This window comes from Camelina sativa, chromosome 8 (genome assembly GCF_030686135.1).
Source record: "Camelina sativa cultivar CO46 ecotype springtype chromosome 8, ASM3068613v1".
Lineage (NCBI taxonomy): Eukaryota > Viridiplantae > Streptophyta > Magnoliopsida > Brassicales > Brassicaceae > Camelina > Camelina sativa.
Window position 1 is genome coordinate 23,379,670 of NC_141887.1, and position 19,427 is coordinate 23,399,096.

The following is a 19,427-nucleotide window of genomic DNA, read 5'->3' on the forward strand; positions in this document are numbered from 1 at the left end:
TCCATGGCCACAAATTAGACACAAAATAGTTAAGGATTTTGCACTTTCAAGATTGTGTCTTATTTGTTGTACAAAATTACTTAGTCACAACATGTTTGTAGCTAATTTGCGGATGTGGACAATTTTTCTTGTTGTGCGACTCGGTGTTCACAAAAAAAATTATCGTGCAAATGCATAAACAAAATTCTCCTATAATATTCCTACTTTAAGAAATAGAAGATGTGTAAATGACAGTTGCCGCAATATAGGGCACTTACGCATCTTGATCCGTTTTCTTAGCGTTAAATCAGGTATTATGAGAATGAACAATATCCTAAAAATGGGCAACAAAGATTTTGGCTTTCATAAGTAAATTATTTTGTGACTTAGTAAAACACGGATGATAATTAGCAAATTTCATTATTTATATTCTTACGAGCAGTGAGCATAAAAACCCAGCATACTATTTCTTACGAGCAGTGAGCAGTAACTCATATGCTCTGTATTTGTTTTATTTTATTATTCTTTTGTTTTTCCTGGTGTGGATTGGCCAACGTAAAAGTATTGAGCAAGCATAAGATTCTTGTGAACATTATGTCGTAATAGGCACCCGTCGTGTGTTTTTTCCCCCTTCAAATTATATTGAACGTTTAGGCATACGAACCCAATAGAACGTATGATTTTTTACGTGACTATATCTCTGGTTTGAATCTAGTTAGTAATTACCGTAATTTTTGAAACGTATGTGTTGTTCTTATTATATAGTAATGAGCTCGAATTTTCAGCCATCGCACGTTATTCATCTTCCTATTACTATTGACGACAAAGGGTAATGCATTTTGATAATTCCATCTCAATACTGATGATAAAGTTGTAATTCATATCTTTTTTAATTGATAAAGAGGGTTATCCAAAAGCGGCGACTTTGATGAAGTGCGTGAGAAGATGCATTTGGCTATTTCAATGAGTAGAACCAATATGTTGGACACCATTCTCGATGAATTCAGAGTGGTAAGGATAAGATTTTGTACATTCGTGTGTTTGTTCATGTTTACAAGGAATATGTGTCATGTGTATAGTGAGTGTGGACGGATATATACTCGGGGTTGATGAGTTTTCCTGCATGTGCGTAGGCCTACTTGAGTCTCTCATGCGAAGATCGTAAGAAGCTATTGCTTATCTTGGCCAAAGAGTATTACATCGACAGGATTCATGTCCGAGAACTCATTGATCAGTACGTCAAACTCAAGATCATTAGCCGGACAGAAACATCTACACCGGATCTCGATGGCGATTTGAATCGTATTCGCTGGAGTCTTGGACACGCCCTCAGGCCAACATATGCCGTGCTTTTTGAGAGGCTAAACAGATGCAATGAAGGGCCGAGATTTATTTTTCCTGTAGTATGATGGTTAATTTATTTTCTGTGAAAGCCTTAATTACTTTTAAATTTTGGCAGAAAAGATAATTTGTCGTCCTTGCGAGCATTGGAATCACATCTAAAAGAAATATCTTAAGTATCCACCGAGACCAAGCAATACAAAGGTTTCACTTTGTCCAATTACTAGTGGGGCCCTGAAACCAAGCAATACAAGTTTGTGCTTTTGGCCCAATTCGATTTGACTATTGGAACGGTCGTCATGTTAATAATAGTTTAAAGTGGGTATGAGAATAAGAGAGGTGGTGAGTTTGATTCTTCTCACCGGCAGGCGGCAATTGTCATTTAATTTAACTTTCCTTAAAGTTTTACTACGTAATCAGCCTTTTTAACTTTTATCGGAACAAATGTTTGCTCTTAAAAATTTAGTACTTTCCTCTTATTTTTTTTTATTTTTTTTTTGTCAAACACTTTCCTCTTATTAACCACCGGAAAGTTTTTAATAAAACTAACATTAGTTTTGTAGAAAAATACATCTAAATGTCAATGAAAACAAAACAAAAAAATATGTAAAAGAGGTAAAAAACCGTAACTATAATAGTAAAAAAATATGTGAAAGAGGTAAAAAACGTAATTATAATAGTTTTGAAATTGGATAAACACGAGTTATATTAATTAACCCGATATTCTGACCCGATTTTATGTTATAATCTCAGCTATTCTTTGCCTAACTTCTTTTAAATCATGACCGTAGATTTTAAGAATCTTTTAGTCTTAGCCGCTCGCTACTCTGTCAATATTAAACCAAAGAAACTATTGTTTTTAGGATAGCTAGGTGTTAGCCCATGCAATGTGTGGTTGCATGCATGATGATTTTTTTTGCCAACCAAACATTTATTAGAAGAGAATTCCAAGATTGGTGATCCAAACCAGAGGAAAAGAATTTACAAATGAAGTTTCAGAGATTAGTGTTCTCGAAGATCGAGCGAGGCAATTTGCCTTCAAATTTTATGCACGTGGAATCTTAAACAGTGTGAAGAGTGGAAAAGAATCTAGGAGCAAGTTTAATTCATTCAGCAGGTTGAAAATTGCCGGCCAATCTTCAGGAGTCTGCACCATCGAGACTAGCTCAGCACAATCCATCTCGAAACTTTGATAAACAAGTCCAACAAAAGGATATTTTCCATGACTCATATCAATGCTTCTAACTCCGAATGGAGCTGGAAGGGCTTCATCGAAGACATCTTGCTCCCAATAACAAAGTCTTATCCTCACCGTTAAAACACCGCCAGCCTAAGCCAGTATTTAAATTTGTTGCCTTCCAAAAGTTATCAATCTGACAACAAGGTAATTGATCTCGGACTACTAAAAGGACCAAAGGAGGAATCCTCTGAGAAAGATTGTGCCTCCTCCCATAATAACTTATCACATAAATAATCCTGATTTATAACATTTATTGGCTCTACCTTTATACCTTGAAAAACTTTTTATTCCTATATTTTGAGAGCGACAAAAAAATCCATGGTAACTGAAATTGTGTGTCTGGTTCTCCCGGCTGAGGCGATCCTTTCCAGAAAACAAAATCTAAGTTTGAATACGCCGAAGTATAAAGGAAACCTACTGATACTATTGGAACCGGAGAAAAATCTCAAATCTTACGCAAATGTGGACACTCAAAGAGGGCGTGACTAAATGTATCGACCGCAGAGTCACATCTTTTAAACCGAGTGTCACACCGTACACCTCGGTGAGCTAGCTGGTCAATCACAAGGAGAAATCCATAGGAAATTTGCCAAAAAAGTGTTGAAGTTTTGGTGCAACTCTAAGTTACCAAGCGTGAACTCAGAGAGCTGTACAGGTCGGACCATACTCAACTTCGTCAACCATTTCTCATGCTAGCATGTAATCCGATTTGACAAAATATTTTTGTGACATCCCGGTTTGTGGAGAGGCTAAAAAAATTGTGTTGGCCACCTATGTCATCAAAGTGCACTTATATTTCCGGTCAAAGATCGTGAGAGAACTCTACAGTTAAGTGTGCTTATGCTGGAGTAGTTTCAGGATGGGTGACCTTCCAGGAAGTGATTGTCGGAACTATGCGAATGAAGACAAAGCATAAAAAGCATATTACATTACCAATTACTACATTTGAATTGTTCCTACTATTTCCTACAAAATCATAACACTACTAAATTTTCCCACATAAAATACAATATGATTAGTTAGGATCAAAATATCACACCATGTAATGTTTAACATATCAATTAACCGAAAATAATCCCCCACGTTGTAGCGAGGAACCCTTCCTCGTTATCTAGTAAAGTAATATACTATGTAAAATTAGGGTTTGTTATTGGCTTCTAACTCAAAACCAATTGGCAATGAGTGTAGAGGCCCTAACCCTTTATATATTACTCAAGTCCCTTCATATCTTTCAGATGTGGGATCTTTTCTCCACATACTACTTCCTCTGTTGTACAAAAAGTGTCATTTTGACTCATTTCACATAAATTAAGAAAACAATAAAATATACATATATGCCTTTATTTAAGAAATGTTTAATGGATTAATTTAGTCATAGATTAAGGGTAAAACTATGAAATATATAATACTAGAAGTAGACTCGCACGATGCGCGAGATAACTTTATAATAATTTTAACATATTTTAGATTTATTAAAATATTTAAAACTTTATATTTTGTGTTTTGATAAATAAATCATAAATTATCTTATGTTTGTTATTTGTTTTGTTTTTAAATAAGTATTCCCAGTCCCTTAAAATGAATGACTATTGATTAGTTAAGCATTAATGATTAAACTGAATTTTTTTGTTAATATGAAAGGTTACTTTAAAATATTTAGTTTGTATTCCATAATATATAGAAATCTTCATGTTTTGATGCACAATCAAGATGTACAAACATTTTTTACGTTGGGAAAAAGAACATTGATTACATATAAAATAAAATGCGGCTGAGCATGGACATTATGTGTTAGTTTGTCTACTTTCACCATAATCTATAAAACATCAATATCTTCTAAAACCAGACTCCTCCAAGAAGGACGAGACAATAGTTTGAATTTTTCGAATAACCTCTTCTTGAGCCGAAACTCATGTTCTTTCTTCATTCTCTGTGTAATTAATTTCATTAATTAGATAACTAAAGGTAGCATAAATAATGTTTGGTTGACAAAAAAAAAAGGTAGCATAAATAATTTTAATATTTATAGATTACCAGCCTGCTTCACACATGCTTAAAAGGTTTTATTATTATAATTTGAATGTTTTAGCAATATAATATTTTAATCTTAATGAATTATACAAATGACTTCAAATGCATTTGTGTTCTAGAAGTAGAATTTTTATTGTTTCTTGATTAATTGCATTTGGGAAAGAAAGTTCTCTGTTAGATATTTTTATATTTTTATCACATACTTTATATATATTGAACATACTAAATTCAATTTAGTTTAGAATTGAGTAAATCAATGTTATTAGTATATATTGATGTATCAAATAAAAATTTATTTTTGTGTTATAGTTTTCTGTTTAAAAATAATATATATATATATATATATATATATATATGTTGTATTATACTCAAAATGACCAACGGAAAAGAGTAAAAACATACCATTGTATTATCGAGTTACTTTTTTAGTGTTAACTGTATAACTTAAGAAAACATAAAATAATTGTTCACCAGATAATCTTAACTTTTCTTCTATGTTTTTGTTTCTAAAATCATGTGATGGATGGAAGAAGAGATAACTCAAATCTTCCTACTTCTCCAAGACATTGTTTGTCTCTCTCTTTCCCTCCGTATCTCTCTCTAGAATGCAATTGGAATTAGCTTAGAATGATCTTTGGATATTTAGACTTGATAAACACGTGTTAGAGGTGAGTCTTGCTAAATGCATATTGATGAAACTTGCACACATGGTCAAATCCTATTGTCTTGCTCTGCTTGCGGGTAAACACTATCATCACATCATCAACAATAAAGGCTATGAAAAATAATGGAACATATGAGAGGAGAAAATAAGAAATTACATAGTATAACCCAAACAATAATGTTGTGGAAAGAAATTATATTTTAAGAAAATAATTAAGACTAAATTTTGTAAGAAAATAAAAACTAAATTTGGAAGAATCACATGGCTTTGGAAACCCATATCATGAGATATATATCACCTAGACGTCCAAATCTTTCTCGTTCCTAAACCCTAAACCATCGCAAAATATTTCTCATCAAAAGTCATAACCTATAAATAAAATAAAGGACCATGGAAATGGTTCTCGGAAAGAAAGTAAATAAATACATACAAACACAGTTGTAACGTTAAGGAACAAATTCAAGGTAATAGTATTCAAAACAGTTAATATTTGTTTAAACTCATTTTCATGGTAATACATCAAACATACTTGTATAAAATATAGCATGAGTAATAAGTAGCATAAATATTGTGACTTAGATATAAAATCTATTAGGGTTTATGAATTATGATCTAAATATCAAATGGATCAAAAGAAAAACAAATTACAATATTGATATACAAAATAGACATTCGAAACAACATTTACAAGTGAGAATATGTTATGTTCCTAAGGCCTTCTTCATCTAACTCTTTCTAATTAATAACGACATTTCACATGTTCACTTCTATATATGCTCCAAAATGTTGACTCAATTTATTTATTTCAAAACCTACAAATATCACATAAAGGAAAAAGTTAAATATGACAAAAAAAAAAGAGTTAAATATTACAAAATTTTGAAAATTATGTGAGATGTAGAATATGATGTTTGATGAAAACTTTTTCTAACTATTTATAGATAAATTTGTAGTAGTAAGAGAGGTTGTTCAGTTTTTTTTTTTTTTTGTCAAACATCATGAGAGTTATGACTACATTTCAAATAATAAATATACCATATATATGTTTTGTATGTGTTCTTTTTTTCTTCTTCTTTTTTGTAAACACACAAATTGTATTGCAATTAATACATATAAATGTATTCATATGATGAAAGATGTATTTCTAAAAATTTTCAAACATCATGGGAGTTGCATTTTAAAGAATTAATATGCAATAAATTGTGTTAATGATTACTATTAAAGAAAAATAAAATATCATATTGTTTTATATATTGAAATTATTTTTGAATAAATTGATTTGATCTTTTGGCATAAAAACTGTGAAACAAATATTGTAATTTTTTTGTCAACAAATAATTATTATAACATTATAATATTTTTATGGCTTGAATTAGTAAAGAAATTAATAACCATCACATTATATTTTCCAAAATTATGATATTAATATTTGAATCTTTAATTATTGGAAATTTATTTTGTCCAAAATTATAATATTACTATTTAATTATTTCTTATTTGCAAAATTATAATGTTATGGTAATTATATAAAATATTGATAAATGATATCTATATATAATTACTAAAAGGATATTGTATAATTGTTATATATTTTTTAATACAGAAATATCATTTATATTTAGTGAATATGAAAAATAATGTATATAATTTTGAGAAAAATAAATTGAAAAGTTTTAATAATTGAGAACTGAGGACAGGTGTCGGAAATATATGCTGCCAAATGTCGTCTTGTTATGCAAAGTTAGGAGAAAACCTTTCTATATATAATTACTAAAAGGATATTGTATAATTGTTAATATATTTTTTAATACAGAAATATCATTTATATTTAGTGAAGATGAAAAATAATATATATAATTTTGAGAAAAATAAATTGAAAAGTTTTAATAATTGAGAAGTGAGGACAGGTGTCGGAAATATATGCTGCCAAATGTCGTTTTGTTATGCAAAGTTAGGAGAAAACCTTCTCGTATTATATAAGATATATTTTTTTTTTGTTAAAAAAACTAAGAAATATAATATAAAAGATGTATTAGAAATATAAAATAATGCATTAAGAATATAGAAAGACACACAAAATGGAAAAAAATAATCTCTAAAATGATGCAAAACATAAGGAGTATTTAACATTAAAAATTTGAAAAAACCCCGACCCTTACACATAGGGAAAAAAATAAATTAAGTGGGCGTTAGTAATTTATCAATGTGGGATAAAATACAAATCCTGGGGGCCTACTGAATCTTTCTTTTTTTGGATAAAAACACACTATATTGGTGGGCACCTGAATCTTTGAGCCCATTAAAATGATTACCAATGATTGCGACCCTTTAGATTTTGTCAACACGTACGGACCCTAAATTTTCGCTGACAGACGACCCTACATTTGCGCTGACGGCGCGACGGAAACCATGGCGAATCTCTCTGCTTCTACATCGGCGAACCCAGAGATAGAGTCTAGAGTACCTGACGAAACTCGAACAGCTCGTAGTCGTAGCTTATACCCCGATAACGAAGGTACATAGTGTACCAATCCAAGCTTTGTGACAGATTAGGTTAGGATGATAGCATTTCAAGTTTGCTTGATACTGTTTTACAAATCGATTAAATGGTTACGATGATAGCAGTTTAGTTTTCAAGTTTGCTTAGATACTGATCATCGATTGAATATATGGCTTTTAATATTCGATTAGATCTTAAAGCTCTTTCAAACTATATATGTGGAACCGACCATATATCAATCAATTGTCGAACCTTATGACCTATTTAGTTACACTAGGCACTGATAATGTTAACAATAGTATATGTCTAGGGTGTTTTTTATCTAAGCTTGTTCAATTTTGACAGATTAGGAAAGAGTTTCGACAAATTTATCTCTAATAATGTAACTTCATTTACTTGTGAATTTGACAGAGTTTCTCTATACATGTGCTCCAATGAGTCGCGCTGCAATGAGAGGGGATTGGAACGCAGCCAGCACAATAATTAATGGTTGCAACGAGATAGTTCGCACAGCCATTACTATTGATTTTGATACTCCTCTGCATGTAGCATCTTCAATGAATCAAGTAGCATTTGTCAGAGAACTTTTGAAGAAGCTGCAGAATAATGATTTGGCTCTTCGAAACAGATTCGGTTTCACAGCACTCTATTCTGCAGCTCAGTCAGGGGCTACAGAGATTGTTGAGATGATGATTGACAGGAACCCTAGTCTTGCACAGATACCTGGAAATGAGGGAGACCTTCCACTGTTGATTGCAATCATGCTTGGGCACAAGGAGACAGCTTCACTTCTCTTCGAGAGAACAAACTTCAATATCATTAACAATGAGATGTTGACAAAGCTCTTTCATAATCTCATATATTCAGATTTCTTTGGTACGTAAATCCTCTTCTTTTTTCATTATGGTCCAATCTATTACTCTATATATAGCAATCAGCATTTGGCTTAAACACTCTATATATAGCTATCAGCTTCACTTCTCTATATATTAGTTGCTTTTGATTACTCTTCATGCATAATTAATAATGATCCACATTTATGTTCAGATTTTGCTGTGAGGCTGTTGGATAGAACGAGCACAGTAGCTGCCTCTCAAGATTCCAACGGCTATACAGCTTTGCACTTGATGGCTTTAAAGCCTTATGCTCTCTCGCCTAACCGCAGTAAGTTGATTGATCCATACAATCTCTGTCGTCAGTTTTTTTCTTCTTCTTTACTACTTTAAATCAAACTCCCTTTTCTAGTGTTGTCCAATTTCTTCCGTGGAGAAAGAATGTCATCCTCAGCTCGGGAACTGATAGAAAATCTATGGAACCATTTTGTGAATCAACATGGCACCTTCACTTCATTTACACAGCCAAAAAATATGCTTTTTGACGCTGCAAGTGTTGGGAACGCAGAGTTTCTAGCCATTATCATCTCCAAGTTCCCAGATCTCATTTGGTTTGTTAATGAGAAGAACCAAAGCATATTCCACGTAGCTGCGGAAAACCGTCATGAGGGCGTATTTGGTTTGATCTTCGACCTAGGTCCTGCAAAGAGTAGAATTCTAGACTTAATTGATAACACAGGTTGCAACATATTGCATCTTACGGCAAGGCTACCTCCATATGATCGGCTTCAAGTAGTATCCGGAGCAGCTTTTCAGATGCAGCGCGAGCTGCTTTGGTTTGAGGTATTTTAATTCTTCATTCCTCAGTTTTTTTCCCTTCTTTCTAATTAGACTCTCTGAAAACAGCTTTTGTGTGTGTGTGTTTAAGGCCGTGAAAAATATGGTACCCCCTAGATGCATAGAAAGCAATACTAGTGAGCATAATACACCAGATGTCATATTCACAGAGGAGCATCAGGCTCTGCGGAAAGAAGGAGAGAAGTGGCTAAAAGGGGCATCAACTACGTGCATGATCGTTGCAACTCTGATTGCTACTTTGGTATTTGCTACTTCTATATCTGTCCCTGGTGGATTCAACTAAGATGCATATCCCGTTTTTGCGGGCAGCAAATGGTTTCAGACATTTTACGGTGCAGCTACTGTGGCATTCATCTGCTCATCACTGGCCATTATACTCTTCATGTCAATATTGACATCCAGGAATTTTTCTAACGAATTCCGGACGATGCTTCCTTCGAGCCTGATGTTGGGACTTCTCATGCTGTTCGTATCTATAGTAGCAATGGTCGTAGCCTTTTGTGGCGCCGTGATAGTTATGCACCATTCAAAGATTGCTTGGAGGGCTGGCACTTTAGTGTGTTTGGCTCTCTTCACCGGGATATCATTCATAGCAATGCATCTAAAACTCCTCGTTGGTATGATCCGTGCATCGTATTGGTCCAAATTCTTCTTGCAGCATAGACGTCGACGTTTTCTGTAGAGGTACTTATCCAACTAAGTCGAGGTATTTATCAAACTCAATGATAATGTTGTTGATTTGTTTATCACAATTTTGATAGTATAAATTATTGCAGGGAATCGTCTGGTGATTATAAGAATGGATAAAATTGCATTATGTCAGGTATTTTAAGTTATGATAGTGTAGATTGCAATTTAATTAGACATGGAAGAAATAAACAGAAAACCCATAAATGTGCAACTGAAATTTTCTGATCAACTTTGTCAGGAGGTGCTCAAGTTCTTCTGAGAGGATAGCAGAACACATCTATTACGCAGGTCATTGTTCGGTAGCTTGTTTGTCGTTTGTTTTGTAATAATACTCTTTTTAAGTTCTCCTATCTCTGATCTACTCTGTAATCTCTTTCCTTATTGTAAACCAATTACTATGAACACCGATCCATGAGCTCATAACAATCAATTACAATGATCCCTGCTTTCGATCACAGTTAGAGCATAGAAGACATGAGGTATCAATTGGTGATTAGCTTAGGGATAACCAGATTGTGCTAGAACTCTAGTGCACAAAGTTCACTTTTTACTGATCTAGACCACAAAGGGGCCATACAAAAAAAATCAAGATATGTCAATGGTTGAACAGTTGTGACCAATACAATATAATTGTACCTTTAGCAATCATATTTTGTTGCCAGGAAAAAAAAAAGTATTTGCTATGAAGAAAGTCAGAAAGGTATCAGAGGAACAGGGAGACAAGTAAAGGGACGTTACTTAAATCTCTTCTGTTTCCTAAAAACTTCTTTAATTTCATCCTCAAAACTTGTCTCTATTGGTTTAACAACTCAACAATAAAAACAAAGAATTAGACATCTAGAACTCGTAGTGAGACTCATCTTCCTCCTCAGTCGCTGATTCTCCTCCAGCACCTGGTGCTCCGCCGGATATCTGCAGTGATGATTGGGGGTTACACACTGCTTCTACCTCCTTGAGCTTCTCATCGTACTCTTCTTTCTCTGAGTTTTGATTCTCATCCAGCCACTCCAAGGCCTCTTTGGTTTGCTGCTTCGATCTTCTCCTTCTCATCCCCTTCCAATTTGCCTGCAAGCTTGTCCTTGTCGCTCACTTGGCTCTTCATGTTGTACACGTATGTCTCCAGGGCATTCCTGGTGTCGATTCTCTCCTTCACCTTCTTGTCTTCCTCAGCAAACTCCTTTGCCTCCTTCACCATCCGGTCAATCTCTTCTTGGCTCAGACGACCCTTCTCGTTTGTGATTGTAATCTTCTCTGATTTACCGCGTCTAGTTTGAGGGGTTCCCCTGTCAAAAAAGAAGAATGATGATTATTTTGAAGTTCAAATGAGCCAGATTTTACAGTTAACAGAAGAGAGACCAAACCTGAGAATTCTTGGTTGGAATAACCAACAGTCCCAATACCCAGTGTGAGTGGTGCCACATCGAGAAGAAGAATATATTTGGTCTCATCACCGCCTTCTCTGCTCAAAATACCACCCTGAACAGAACAGAAGCACCATAAGCAACAGCCCCTCGTCCGGGTTGGGTTCACACCCTTGTTTGGCTCTTTACCTCCAAAGAAGTCCTTCAATAGTTGCTGAACCTTTGGGATCCTGGTGCTTCCACCAACAAGGACAATCTCATCGATCTGGCTCTTCTGTAGACTAGCATCATCCATGGCCTTGAAACTCTAAACCTTGAGTTTTAAGTCAGCCACTTACAAAATCTTATCTCGGATCTTAATCATGTTATTCACACATGTATCAAATGCGTCAAAAGCCTCCGTATTGACTCTGATGTCACTTTAGTTCTTCCCTACTTAATGAGCCTATGACTGTCTGTCCATCATTGAGAAAACACTTGCTTGTTGTTCCAACATAAGTCCAACTGTTCCAGCACACAAGCACCTCAAAATAACCAGGAACAAACACAAAGAAGCCTTAATCCAGTTTATATGGATATTATCTTTGCTGCTACAAGCTCCATTAATGATCTGCCTTGATTATTAAAACATGAGTTTATTTGACTCACAAGAATCTAACCTTTAACATCGAGACTGAGACTGATCCTGCAACCAAAACCACAAATCTTAACCAATCTTAAATTCCACACTGCCCACAACCTGTCTTGTCTCCAACTGTAAACATGATGGATCACGTCTCTGAATGCTTCACCTGCAACTCAATTTTCTTTGAATCTTAACCCTTAGCTGATATACCAATACACCCATCAGCTCATAGATTTCTTAACTATTAGCGCGTCCCCTATTTCCAAGAATCTATGAACTTACAACAACCATCAATCTAACAGTCTTGAACCTTCACTGTATCCAACCTTATAAACCAGATTAACCCAAGCAAAAAACAACAACTGAGAAACCCGGTACTAAAACTTGCAATAATCCTCAGGACTCAGAATCCTCTTAGAGGTCAACATACAAACGTGTGTCCTATCAGGACTCAGAATCCTCTTACTATGCAGATCAAGAACAAACAGAAACAACTGTACAGATAATCGCAAAAATACCTTGTACTGGCAGGGAATCAAACAATTTGTCTTTCAAGATTTGAACCGATTCCCATTTCATAGAATTAAGCCAGAGAAAGTTGTCTCATGCCTCTCATGAACCCTGAATCCATCTTTAACCGTGACCAAACACCATCCTCATGCTACTTTATAAACCACAGATTCTTAACAACATCAATGACCTAGTGTTCTCCCTTCAGTCTCTTGGATCTAACCGTTCCTGTGATTACAATTTACAACAAACGATCTTCTTCTTCCTTTGCTTTTAATTGCAGATCTCGCAACATCCTCCAACTTTCTACTAGTCCCGATTCTTCTCTATCCTCCCGTTCGCGATGCCTCCGTCTTCCGAGCTTCATAGGGACAGGGTGTCACCTTTATTTGGTAAAACTTAAGCTTTTTTGACAAAAATTTAGAACTTTCTTAATTTAGCTCGAAGCTTCCTTCTTATTATGTTTCTTTGACAAAGCTCCAAACTTTATGCAGTTCCTTCAGAATCAAAGCTTCCACCTTTTCTCCAAGAAACCATGGCTGGTTCATAATTCGACAGAGAAATTAAAATCCAAAAAAAAAAAAAAAAAAATCGACAGAGAAGCGAGTAAAGCGAGGACTTTACACGCCATTAATCATTGAGAGGGCATCATTTCAAGAAATGTTGTGGTGGTATAGTGGTTATGTTCGCCCTTTAAGAGCCTTTGATGTAACGTGTTCGAGTCTAATTAATTTGTAAACATAAAAAACATTAATACATTGTGGGATGTAGTAATCTCAAAAGGGAGATTCAGCTTCGTTTTGGGGAATGGCAATGACCAAGGTAAGATGTATCCTGTTATCAGAGAAATTTAGATGAGATATTTTTACTCCATTACATGTTGACAGAACGAGAGTTCAAAGCAAAAATAGTCAAGAAACAAAGAAGACAGACTATGAATTACAAAGCTTGAACACATCCATAAAATCTTTAGAGCACAAGAAACAAAACCATTATAGTACTATTTCTAACATCAACCAAGCTACCTTGAAGAAATCACCACGTCAAGCAACCCAATTCAAAGAATTTGAAACCCATTATTAAGTGTTTCCCGTTTTACAATTCTCAATTCCAAGAGTAAGAGAGTTCAAATATTCAATCATCTTCAGAAGAGATTTTACGTTCAGTTGAATCCTGGGAACTAACATTGATGCAGCAATCAAATCTACACAAGACACACGACCAATTCATACCTTAGGATATTAAGAAATCAAATTAAAGATATCAAAAAATCTGCCAAGTAAGAGGGAACCCATGTTTGATTCCTGAATCTCCGACGAGATGTATTACACGCACGTGAATTCAAGGTACAATTTAAAAAACCTCAACGTGATCGATTCAAATCCGATCGAAAAAGACGGGAGAGGAGAAAGTGTCTGAGAGATCTTACAGATTTTCGGTCCAAATTCAAAGAACCCTAATTGATTCAAACAACAAACATCAAAGAACCCTTACCTTGGGATTCCAATTGATTCAAGCTCTTCCTATTTAATCTATCGCGATGGGACACGGCTGAGTCATCAATTCACGATGATGAGCATCTCCTCCGACCGCAATCTCCTATTCCTCCACACCCTTCGATTCCAAATACAAATCTTCGTTTTTTCGCAGTCGCGAGAGAAATAGAGAGAAGGAAAGAAATGATATGGGATCCAAATAATTTGTTTTCCCCTTTTATATTTTTTTGTTGGACCAATACAATGCTGACACGTCTCTTAGAACAAAGGCAAAGTGGTTTGGAAACGTTGACAAGATTAGTACTATTTGCTATATATAACCATCAAGGTCCATCACACATTGAATTGAGCTACACCGGGGATATTCTAGTAATTTGAAAGTCTTTTAAATAATTCACTTCATAACCAGAGTTCGTTATAGGACATCATTATCCACTAGGATTTTGTTTTTTTTGTGTAAAGAGATATGTTCGTCTCGAAATGTCAAAAGACAAGATCATTATGTTTTCCTATGAACTCTCAAGCTCTTCTCCTATCGATGTAAACAAAGAAGAGATCCCAGAAGTGCAAAATATTTTTCAATCCGGAGAAGATGAAGAAGAAACTTCTTTAGGCAAGAGAAAGATAAGTAAGTTGTTCTATTACAAAACTCATACTCAAGTTTAGCGTTGTGTTTCGTCTACTAAAAACTGACTCTAATAAGATCGATCACAATGATTTTTGATATTGACAGATACGATTATTAAGAAAGATGATGAAAGAGAAGTAAAGAGAATAGCCTTCTCTCAAGAACCTCTACAAGAAAAAAGAAGAAGACATTGATATGACCGAATAAGATACAGAAAGAGAGGATCATAGAGTTAACGACAAGATCATGGAAGATAATGTTCATGAAGAAGAGTATGTCGTTGATTTTGGTGGATTCTTTTGAAACTTTTCTTCTCTATGATGACCTCTACGTTGACTTCTTTCGTTTCTTAAGATCTTTGCTTGATTGCTTCTTTGTCATGTAATTATATGTATATATATGTAATGAAAAAATCTGATTCCTGTCTCTTTGCATTGGTCCAAATCAAAACTAGAGACACACAAAAATGTACAATTGTAATCATCTTCACGCATCAATCTCTTCTTGGTTTCAAAGAGTAAAACAAATGATGAAGCTTTTTTTTTTCTTTTGATTTCAGGACATGTTCGATGAATCAGTTTGATCAGGATCTGTCTGAATCTCATGTGCAAGTTGTCTTGTTAAACAATCTGCTCGTTCATCGTGACCTCCTGCAAATGTATAAACTTTGAAAGCAAACTGAAATGCCCTCCACATCCTCTTAGCTCTCTCTGCCTTCATATTATTCATCTTGCTTTCTTCACTGTTCTTCGCTTCCTCGTTTGCTTCTCTCCTCTCCTAGAATTCATAAAGAGTCAATCAATCATCGTCAAAGAATCAATTTCTTGATTTATGTATATATAATTATATATACCTTTAGTGCTAACTCCATGCAATTTGATGAAACATCAACCATAGTTTCTTTGACTTGAACAAGAACTTCGAAATCGATGTTAATGTTGTATCTCTGAAACATTTTAGCGTCTTCGTCTTTTGTTCGCTCAACCGTTTCAATCTCTCCTTTAAATTTGTTGAAGTAACGTTCTATCTTGTCTAGAAGATCGTTTAATGGAGGTTCAATTTTCCAATTCTTGAGCTCAACTAAAATCCCATCTAACTTCTTGTACAAGGCACCTGCTGTTCTTATTGCTTCTAGTTTCTTTTCAGGGAAACCTTCAAACCTCGCGAGAACCTAAATTACCAAACCAAAATTTACATCTCAGCTAGAAATGGCGAGCCGATTCAAAAAAAAACACAAGGAGAAAACATACTTGAGTTTCATCAGTTAGTTTCTCAAGAACAGATTCCACTTTGCTATGAAATTCAAGCAATTCTTTCATGTCTTTTGTCTGGAAACTTTGTATTGAAGATTTCAGTTCTTCGATTGATTTAGCGTATTTCTGAACATCTTCTTCGATTTGCTGGAAATAACTTGACCTGTGACACAAATGAATGAGTTAGTTAAACTCAAAACATAACATAGATATGACATGTGACGCAAGTCATTTTACCTCTTTGTCATCTCTGCAAGTGCATCAGCCATTCCTGATCTTGCACCTTTAACAGGAGATTTCTCTGGAACATTCTTTTGCCCTTTACTTGCTTTTCCTGTTTTCCCTTCAACGCCTCGGCCTTCTAGCTTCCCTTTGAGAACCCAATAGAGATTTGCTATTTGTGCTGATCTTCTCAATTTGCTAGTTGCTTTCTTAGCACGCAAAGATCTTACGCTACCTGGTGGTGCTGGAGGTGCCGGCATTGATTGTTGTCTCGGAAATTGACAAAAAGCTCCACTTTCAGATGATTTTGACGTAGGTGGTGGTGGTGGAGGAGCCGGAGCTTTGAGTTCAGACTGTGGTGATGGAGGTGGGGGTGGTGGTTGCGAGATAAGAGTGGATTTGTTGTTTAACATTGAGGCTATTGGTGACGGCGATTGCGGTGATGGAAGTGGCGGAGGTGGAGGCGATCGAGGTACTGATTCTTCTTCTTTTTGAGAATAGTCTATTGAGTTACTCTCTGAAGTTGTGGTTTCACTATGGTCCTCTGTTTCAAAACCTACAAGATGATGCTCTGTTTCAATCTCAGGCTCTGTGTCAGAACCATCGATGTGATTCTGTTCTTCAATCTCATGCTCTGCTTCAGTCTCATGCTCTGTTCCAGAACCTTCCCTATGATCCTCTGTTTCAATATCATGCTTCTCTGTTTCGAAAACAGAGGAATCATTATCTTCTTCTTCCTCCTCTTCCTTTTCTGCTAATGATGTATCGCTCTCTTCGTTTTCTTCTTCGATACTAATCTTCATATCATTAACACTCTCTGAGTCTCTTTGTGACAAGATCTGCACAAACCGCTTCAAATCAACAGGGCTTAACCTATCCAAAGCTTGAGCTCTCAAGTTCCAAAGACTTGGAGATGTTGAGTTACTAGACATTAGCATTGTCCCCGGAAGTACTGATCTTGGTGTTAATGGGGATGGGTAAAAAGAGTTGTTACTTTCTGAATAAGAAGCAGATCTTGTAAAGCTTCTTCTTGCTTCTGATGAAACACCCTTTGGTGTAAAATTCTTTCTTCCTTCAGATTCATGATCCATCATACCGAACCTTTCTCTTGTCGTCTTGATTAGTCCATCAAGAGCTGCTAATACATGCTCCACTGTGCATACATTAAAAAAAATAACTTAGTCTATATGTTTACACCAAAACTCTCAACTAAATAAAGTGTTTTAGTAAACAAACCTAGACGATCAGACTTATTCTTGCCAACTCCACTGTTTTTGTACTTGGATCGATAGATCCAGTCAGTATCCATAATCCAAGAATCCCCAATAGCTCTGAGATCTTCGTAGAAGAAAATCAACATCTGTTTTTGGGACATTTCTGGGATTAACAAGACTCATCAAGTAAACAAATGACACTAACTCAAGAAATTGTTATTATTATTTTATTTTGTTGTTGGAATGTTTTTCAAGTAACTCAAAATCTGTTTAAATCATATATGTGTATACCTTATCCATGTCAGCTCCTTCCATTACAAAAGATTGATTAATGGTTACAATCTCAGGAGAAAGCTTTTGTAAATCCTTCATTGTTTGTGTTATAATCTATAAACACTCAAAAACAAATATACAAAGACATGAAGGTTTTATCATATAATAAACTGGACACTAATTTGTTAAAAGAAATGATTTATTTGTGGCTACTGACCTCGGTGACAGATAGAGAACCATCAAGAGAAGGTAAATCAATCATATCTCTAAAAGCAAAGATGTTCTTCCTTAGTTCCACCATCAAGATGAAATTTGCCATACATTTCGGCGAAGAACCATCCGAAGTGTTATTTTTCGGTGTATTCACTTGATTCTTTGCATTCTTTACCGACATAGGAGATGCGGCGCCACGGGGAGTAGAAACATGTTTTGTAGAATGCAAACTCTTTGGAGAAGCTTCTACAACAGAAGATATTTGTGAAGCTGTGCGTTTGATCTCTTTATTTTTGTTTTTCTGATCAACATTGTTCTTTGATGTTGCTGCACGTCTAAATTCGTGTTTTCCTTTGATAAGCCTTTTTAGAGCTAGCCCTCGAGCGACCTATAAAAACAACATTGTAAAGCTTTAACATATTTGAGGCAAATTAACACAAAAATACATGTAAAAGTCAGTTTAAAAAAATCTAATTTATAAAAATATGAACTGCTTTTAAAAGTTTTAATAAAATAAGAGAGTAACATACAAACACAAAGTAAACGTAAAAAAGGAACAAATGATGTTTATATTAAAGACAGAAAACAAAACCTGCAACTTTGTGATCTTTCGACAGAAGGTTATCGGCGTGAAGCCGCAAAGCCTCCCGCTTGACATTGCGAGTTGTGAAATCGACAAAAGAAAATCGATTTCTCAACTAAGAAAAAGGATTGAATCAGTAGAATCCATTGGAAAGAGATAGGATTCTCTTTCTTAATGAATATTTTTTCAGGAGAAAGAAAGAAAGAAAGAAATGTGTTTTTTTTGTTCTTTCAACCCTTTAAAAAAAAAAAAAAACAGTGGAAGAAAAACTCGGAAACAAAATCAGTCTGAAAAATCCTAGAAAGATTGTATCCATATCTGTCTCTCTCTCTCTCTATCTCGATCTCTAACCCTTTTGGTTTATTATTAGAAACTTTCGAATGATTGAAATCTTTGACTATTATTATCACTGCTGTTAATTCTATTAAAACACTTAAAATTCTCCTGAAGGTTATGCTATATTACGTTGGACTTTAGCTGTTATTCTTATGTTTCGTAAGGACTTTTTTTACAACGGTTGAAAATATTTTTAGAGTCCTTATATTAGATTTGTTTAGCTAAGAACGCTTTTTTCTTAAATTCGATTTACTAAGTCAAGTTATCATTCAAATCGACTTTACAAGTAGAAAAACAGAGGATCGAAGAGTTAATCTGCATAAACCTAAATCAGTTTCTTGACAAAGAAGCAACCGATTCATGTGTGTGGTGTGGATTGAGTCATAGACCCTTATTAAATATGACAAGGTAGCTCAGTAGTATTAACCCAAAATAAAATTGGGTCACAAAATATAGATAAATGTTATGTAAGTATATACAAGTACTCTGTAGTAAATTAGTAATCGTTATGACGAGCTATATATAATAAACTGCTCACGTCTTATTACAGTCCATGCATGATGCATCTTCTGCTCTT

The 19,427-nt window shown here is 34.7% G+C and overlaps 4 protein-coding genes and 1 pseudogene across 7 annotated transcripts; 3 read left to right on the forward strand and 2 right to left on the reverse strand.

Moving 5' to 3' along the window:
- Nucleotides 1–435: 435 nt before the first annotated feature.
- Nucleotides 436–1,540, forward strand: LOC104707666 (uncharacterized). Of its 2 annotated transcripts, XM_010424064.2 has the most exons (4): nucleotides 436–653; nucleotides 745–808; nucleotides 882–990; nucleotides 1,113–1,540. In XM_010424064.2, the coding sequence occupies exons 2-4, from the start codon at nucleotides 747–749 to the stop codon at nucleotides 1,386–1,388; spliced, it is 447 nt and encodes a 148-aa protein (XP_010422366.2). In that variant the 5' UTR covers nucleotides 436–653; nucleotides 745–746; the 3' UTR covers nucleotides 1,389–1,540. The 2 variants fall into 2 exon arrangements, with proteins under 2 accessions (XP_010422366.2, XP_010422365.2); XM_010424063.2 differs by having other exon boundaries at nucleotides 580–808.
- Nucleotides 1,541–7,587: 6,047 nt separating this feature from the next.
- LOC104707667 (uncharacterized) lies at nucleotides 7,588–10,591 on the forward strand. 2 transcript variants are annotated; one of them, XM_087463217.1, is made up of 7 exons: nucleotides 7,588–7,770; nucleotides 8,167–8,631; nucleotides 8,803–8,919; nucleotides 9,001–9,431; nucleotides 9,517–10,152; nucleotides 10,223–10,269; nucleotides 10,375–10,591. In XM_087463217.1, the coding sequence occupies exons 1-5, from the start codon at nucleotides 7,665–7,667 to the stop codon at nucleotides 9,727–9,729; spliced, it is 1,332 nt and encodes a 443-aa protein (XP_087319343.1). In that variant the 5' UTR covers nucleotides 7,588–7,664; the 3' UTR covers nucleotides 9,730–10,152; nucleotides 10,223–10,269; nucleotides 10,375–10,591. The 2 variants fall into 2 exon arrangements, with proteins under 2 accessions (XP_087319343.1, XP_010422367.2); XM_010424065.3 differs by having other exon boundaries at nucleotides 9,517–10,130.
- A 297-nt stretch (nucleotides 10,592–10,888) lies between these two features.
- Nucleotides 10,889–14,406, reverse strand: LOC104707669 (heat shock 70 kDa protein BIP2 pseudogene; annotated as a pseudogene). The gene is made up of 5 exons (XR_015564548.1): nucleotides 14,127–14,406; nucleotides 13,390–13,466; nucleotides 12,641–13,171; nucleotides 11,498–12,288; nucleotides 10,889–11,419 (listed from the first exon to the last, which is right to left on the reverse strand). The product of XR_015564548.1 is annotated as a heat shock 70 kDa protein BIP2 pseudogene (transcript).
- Nucleotides 14,407–14,574: 168 nt separating this feature from the next.
- On the forward strand, nucleotides 14,575–15,210 carry LOC104707670 (uncharacterized). The gene is given in 3 exon segments (XM_010424066.2): nucleotides 14,575–14,756; nucleotides 14,862–14,931; nucleotides 14,933–15,210. Coding segments are annotated over 3 exon segments (345 nt in total). The 5' UTR covers nucleotides 14,575–14,608; the 3' UTR covers nucleotides 15,060–15,210.
- LOC104709743 (uncharacterized protein At4g04980-like) lies at nucleotides 15,130–18,855 on the reverse strand. Its single transcript, XM_087460660.1, has 8 exons — nucleotides 18,524–18,855; nucleotides 17,936–18,319; nucleotides 17,737–17,832; nucleotides 17,468–17,591; nucleotides 16,247–17,384; nucleotides 16,007–16,172; nucleotides 15,610–15,927; nucleotides 15,130–15,533 (listed from the first exon to the last, which is right to left on the reverse strand). Exons 1-8 carry the CDS (start codon nucleotides 18,587–18,589, stop codon nucleotides 15,312–15,314), a joined length of 2,514 nt encoding a protein of 837 aa, XP_087316786.1. The 5' UTR covers nucleotides 18,590–18,855; the 3' UTR covers nucleotides 15,130–15,311.
- Between the last annotated feature and the right edge of the window lie 572 nt (nucleotides 18,856–19,427).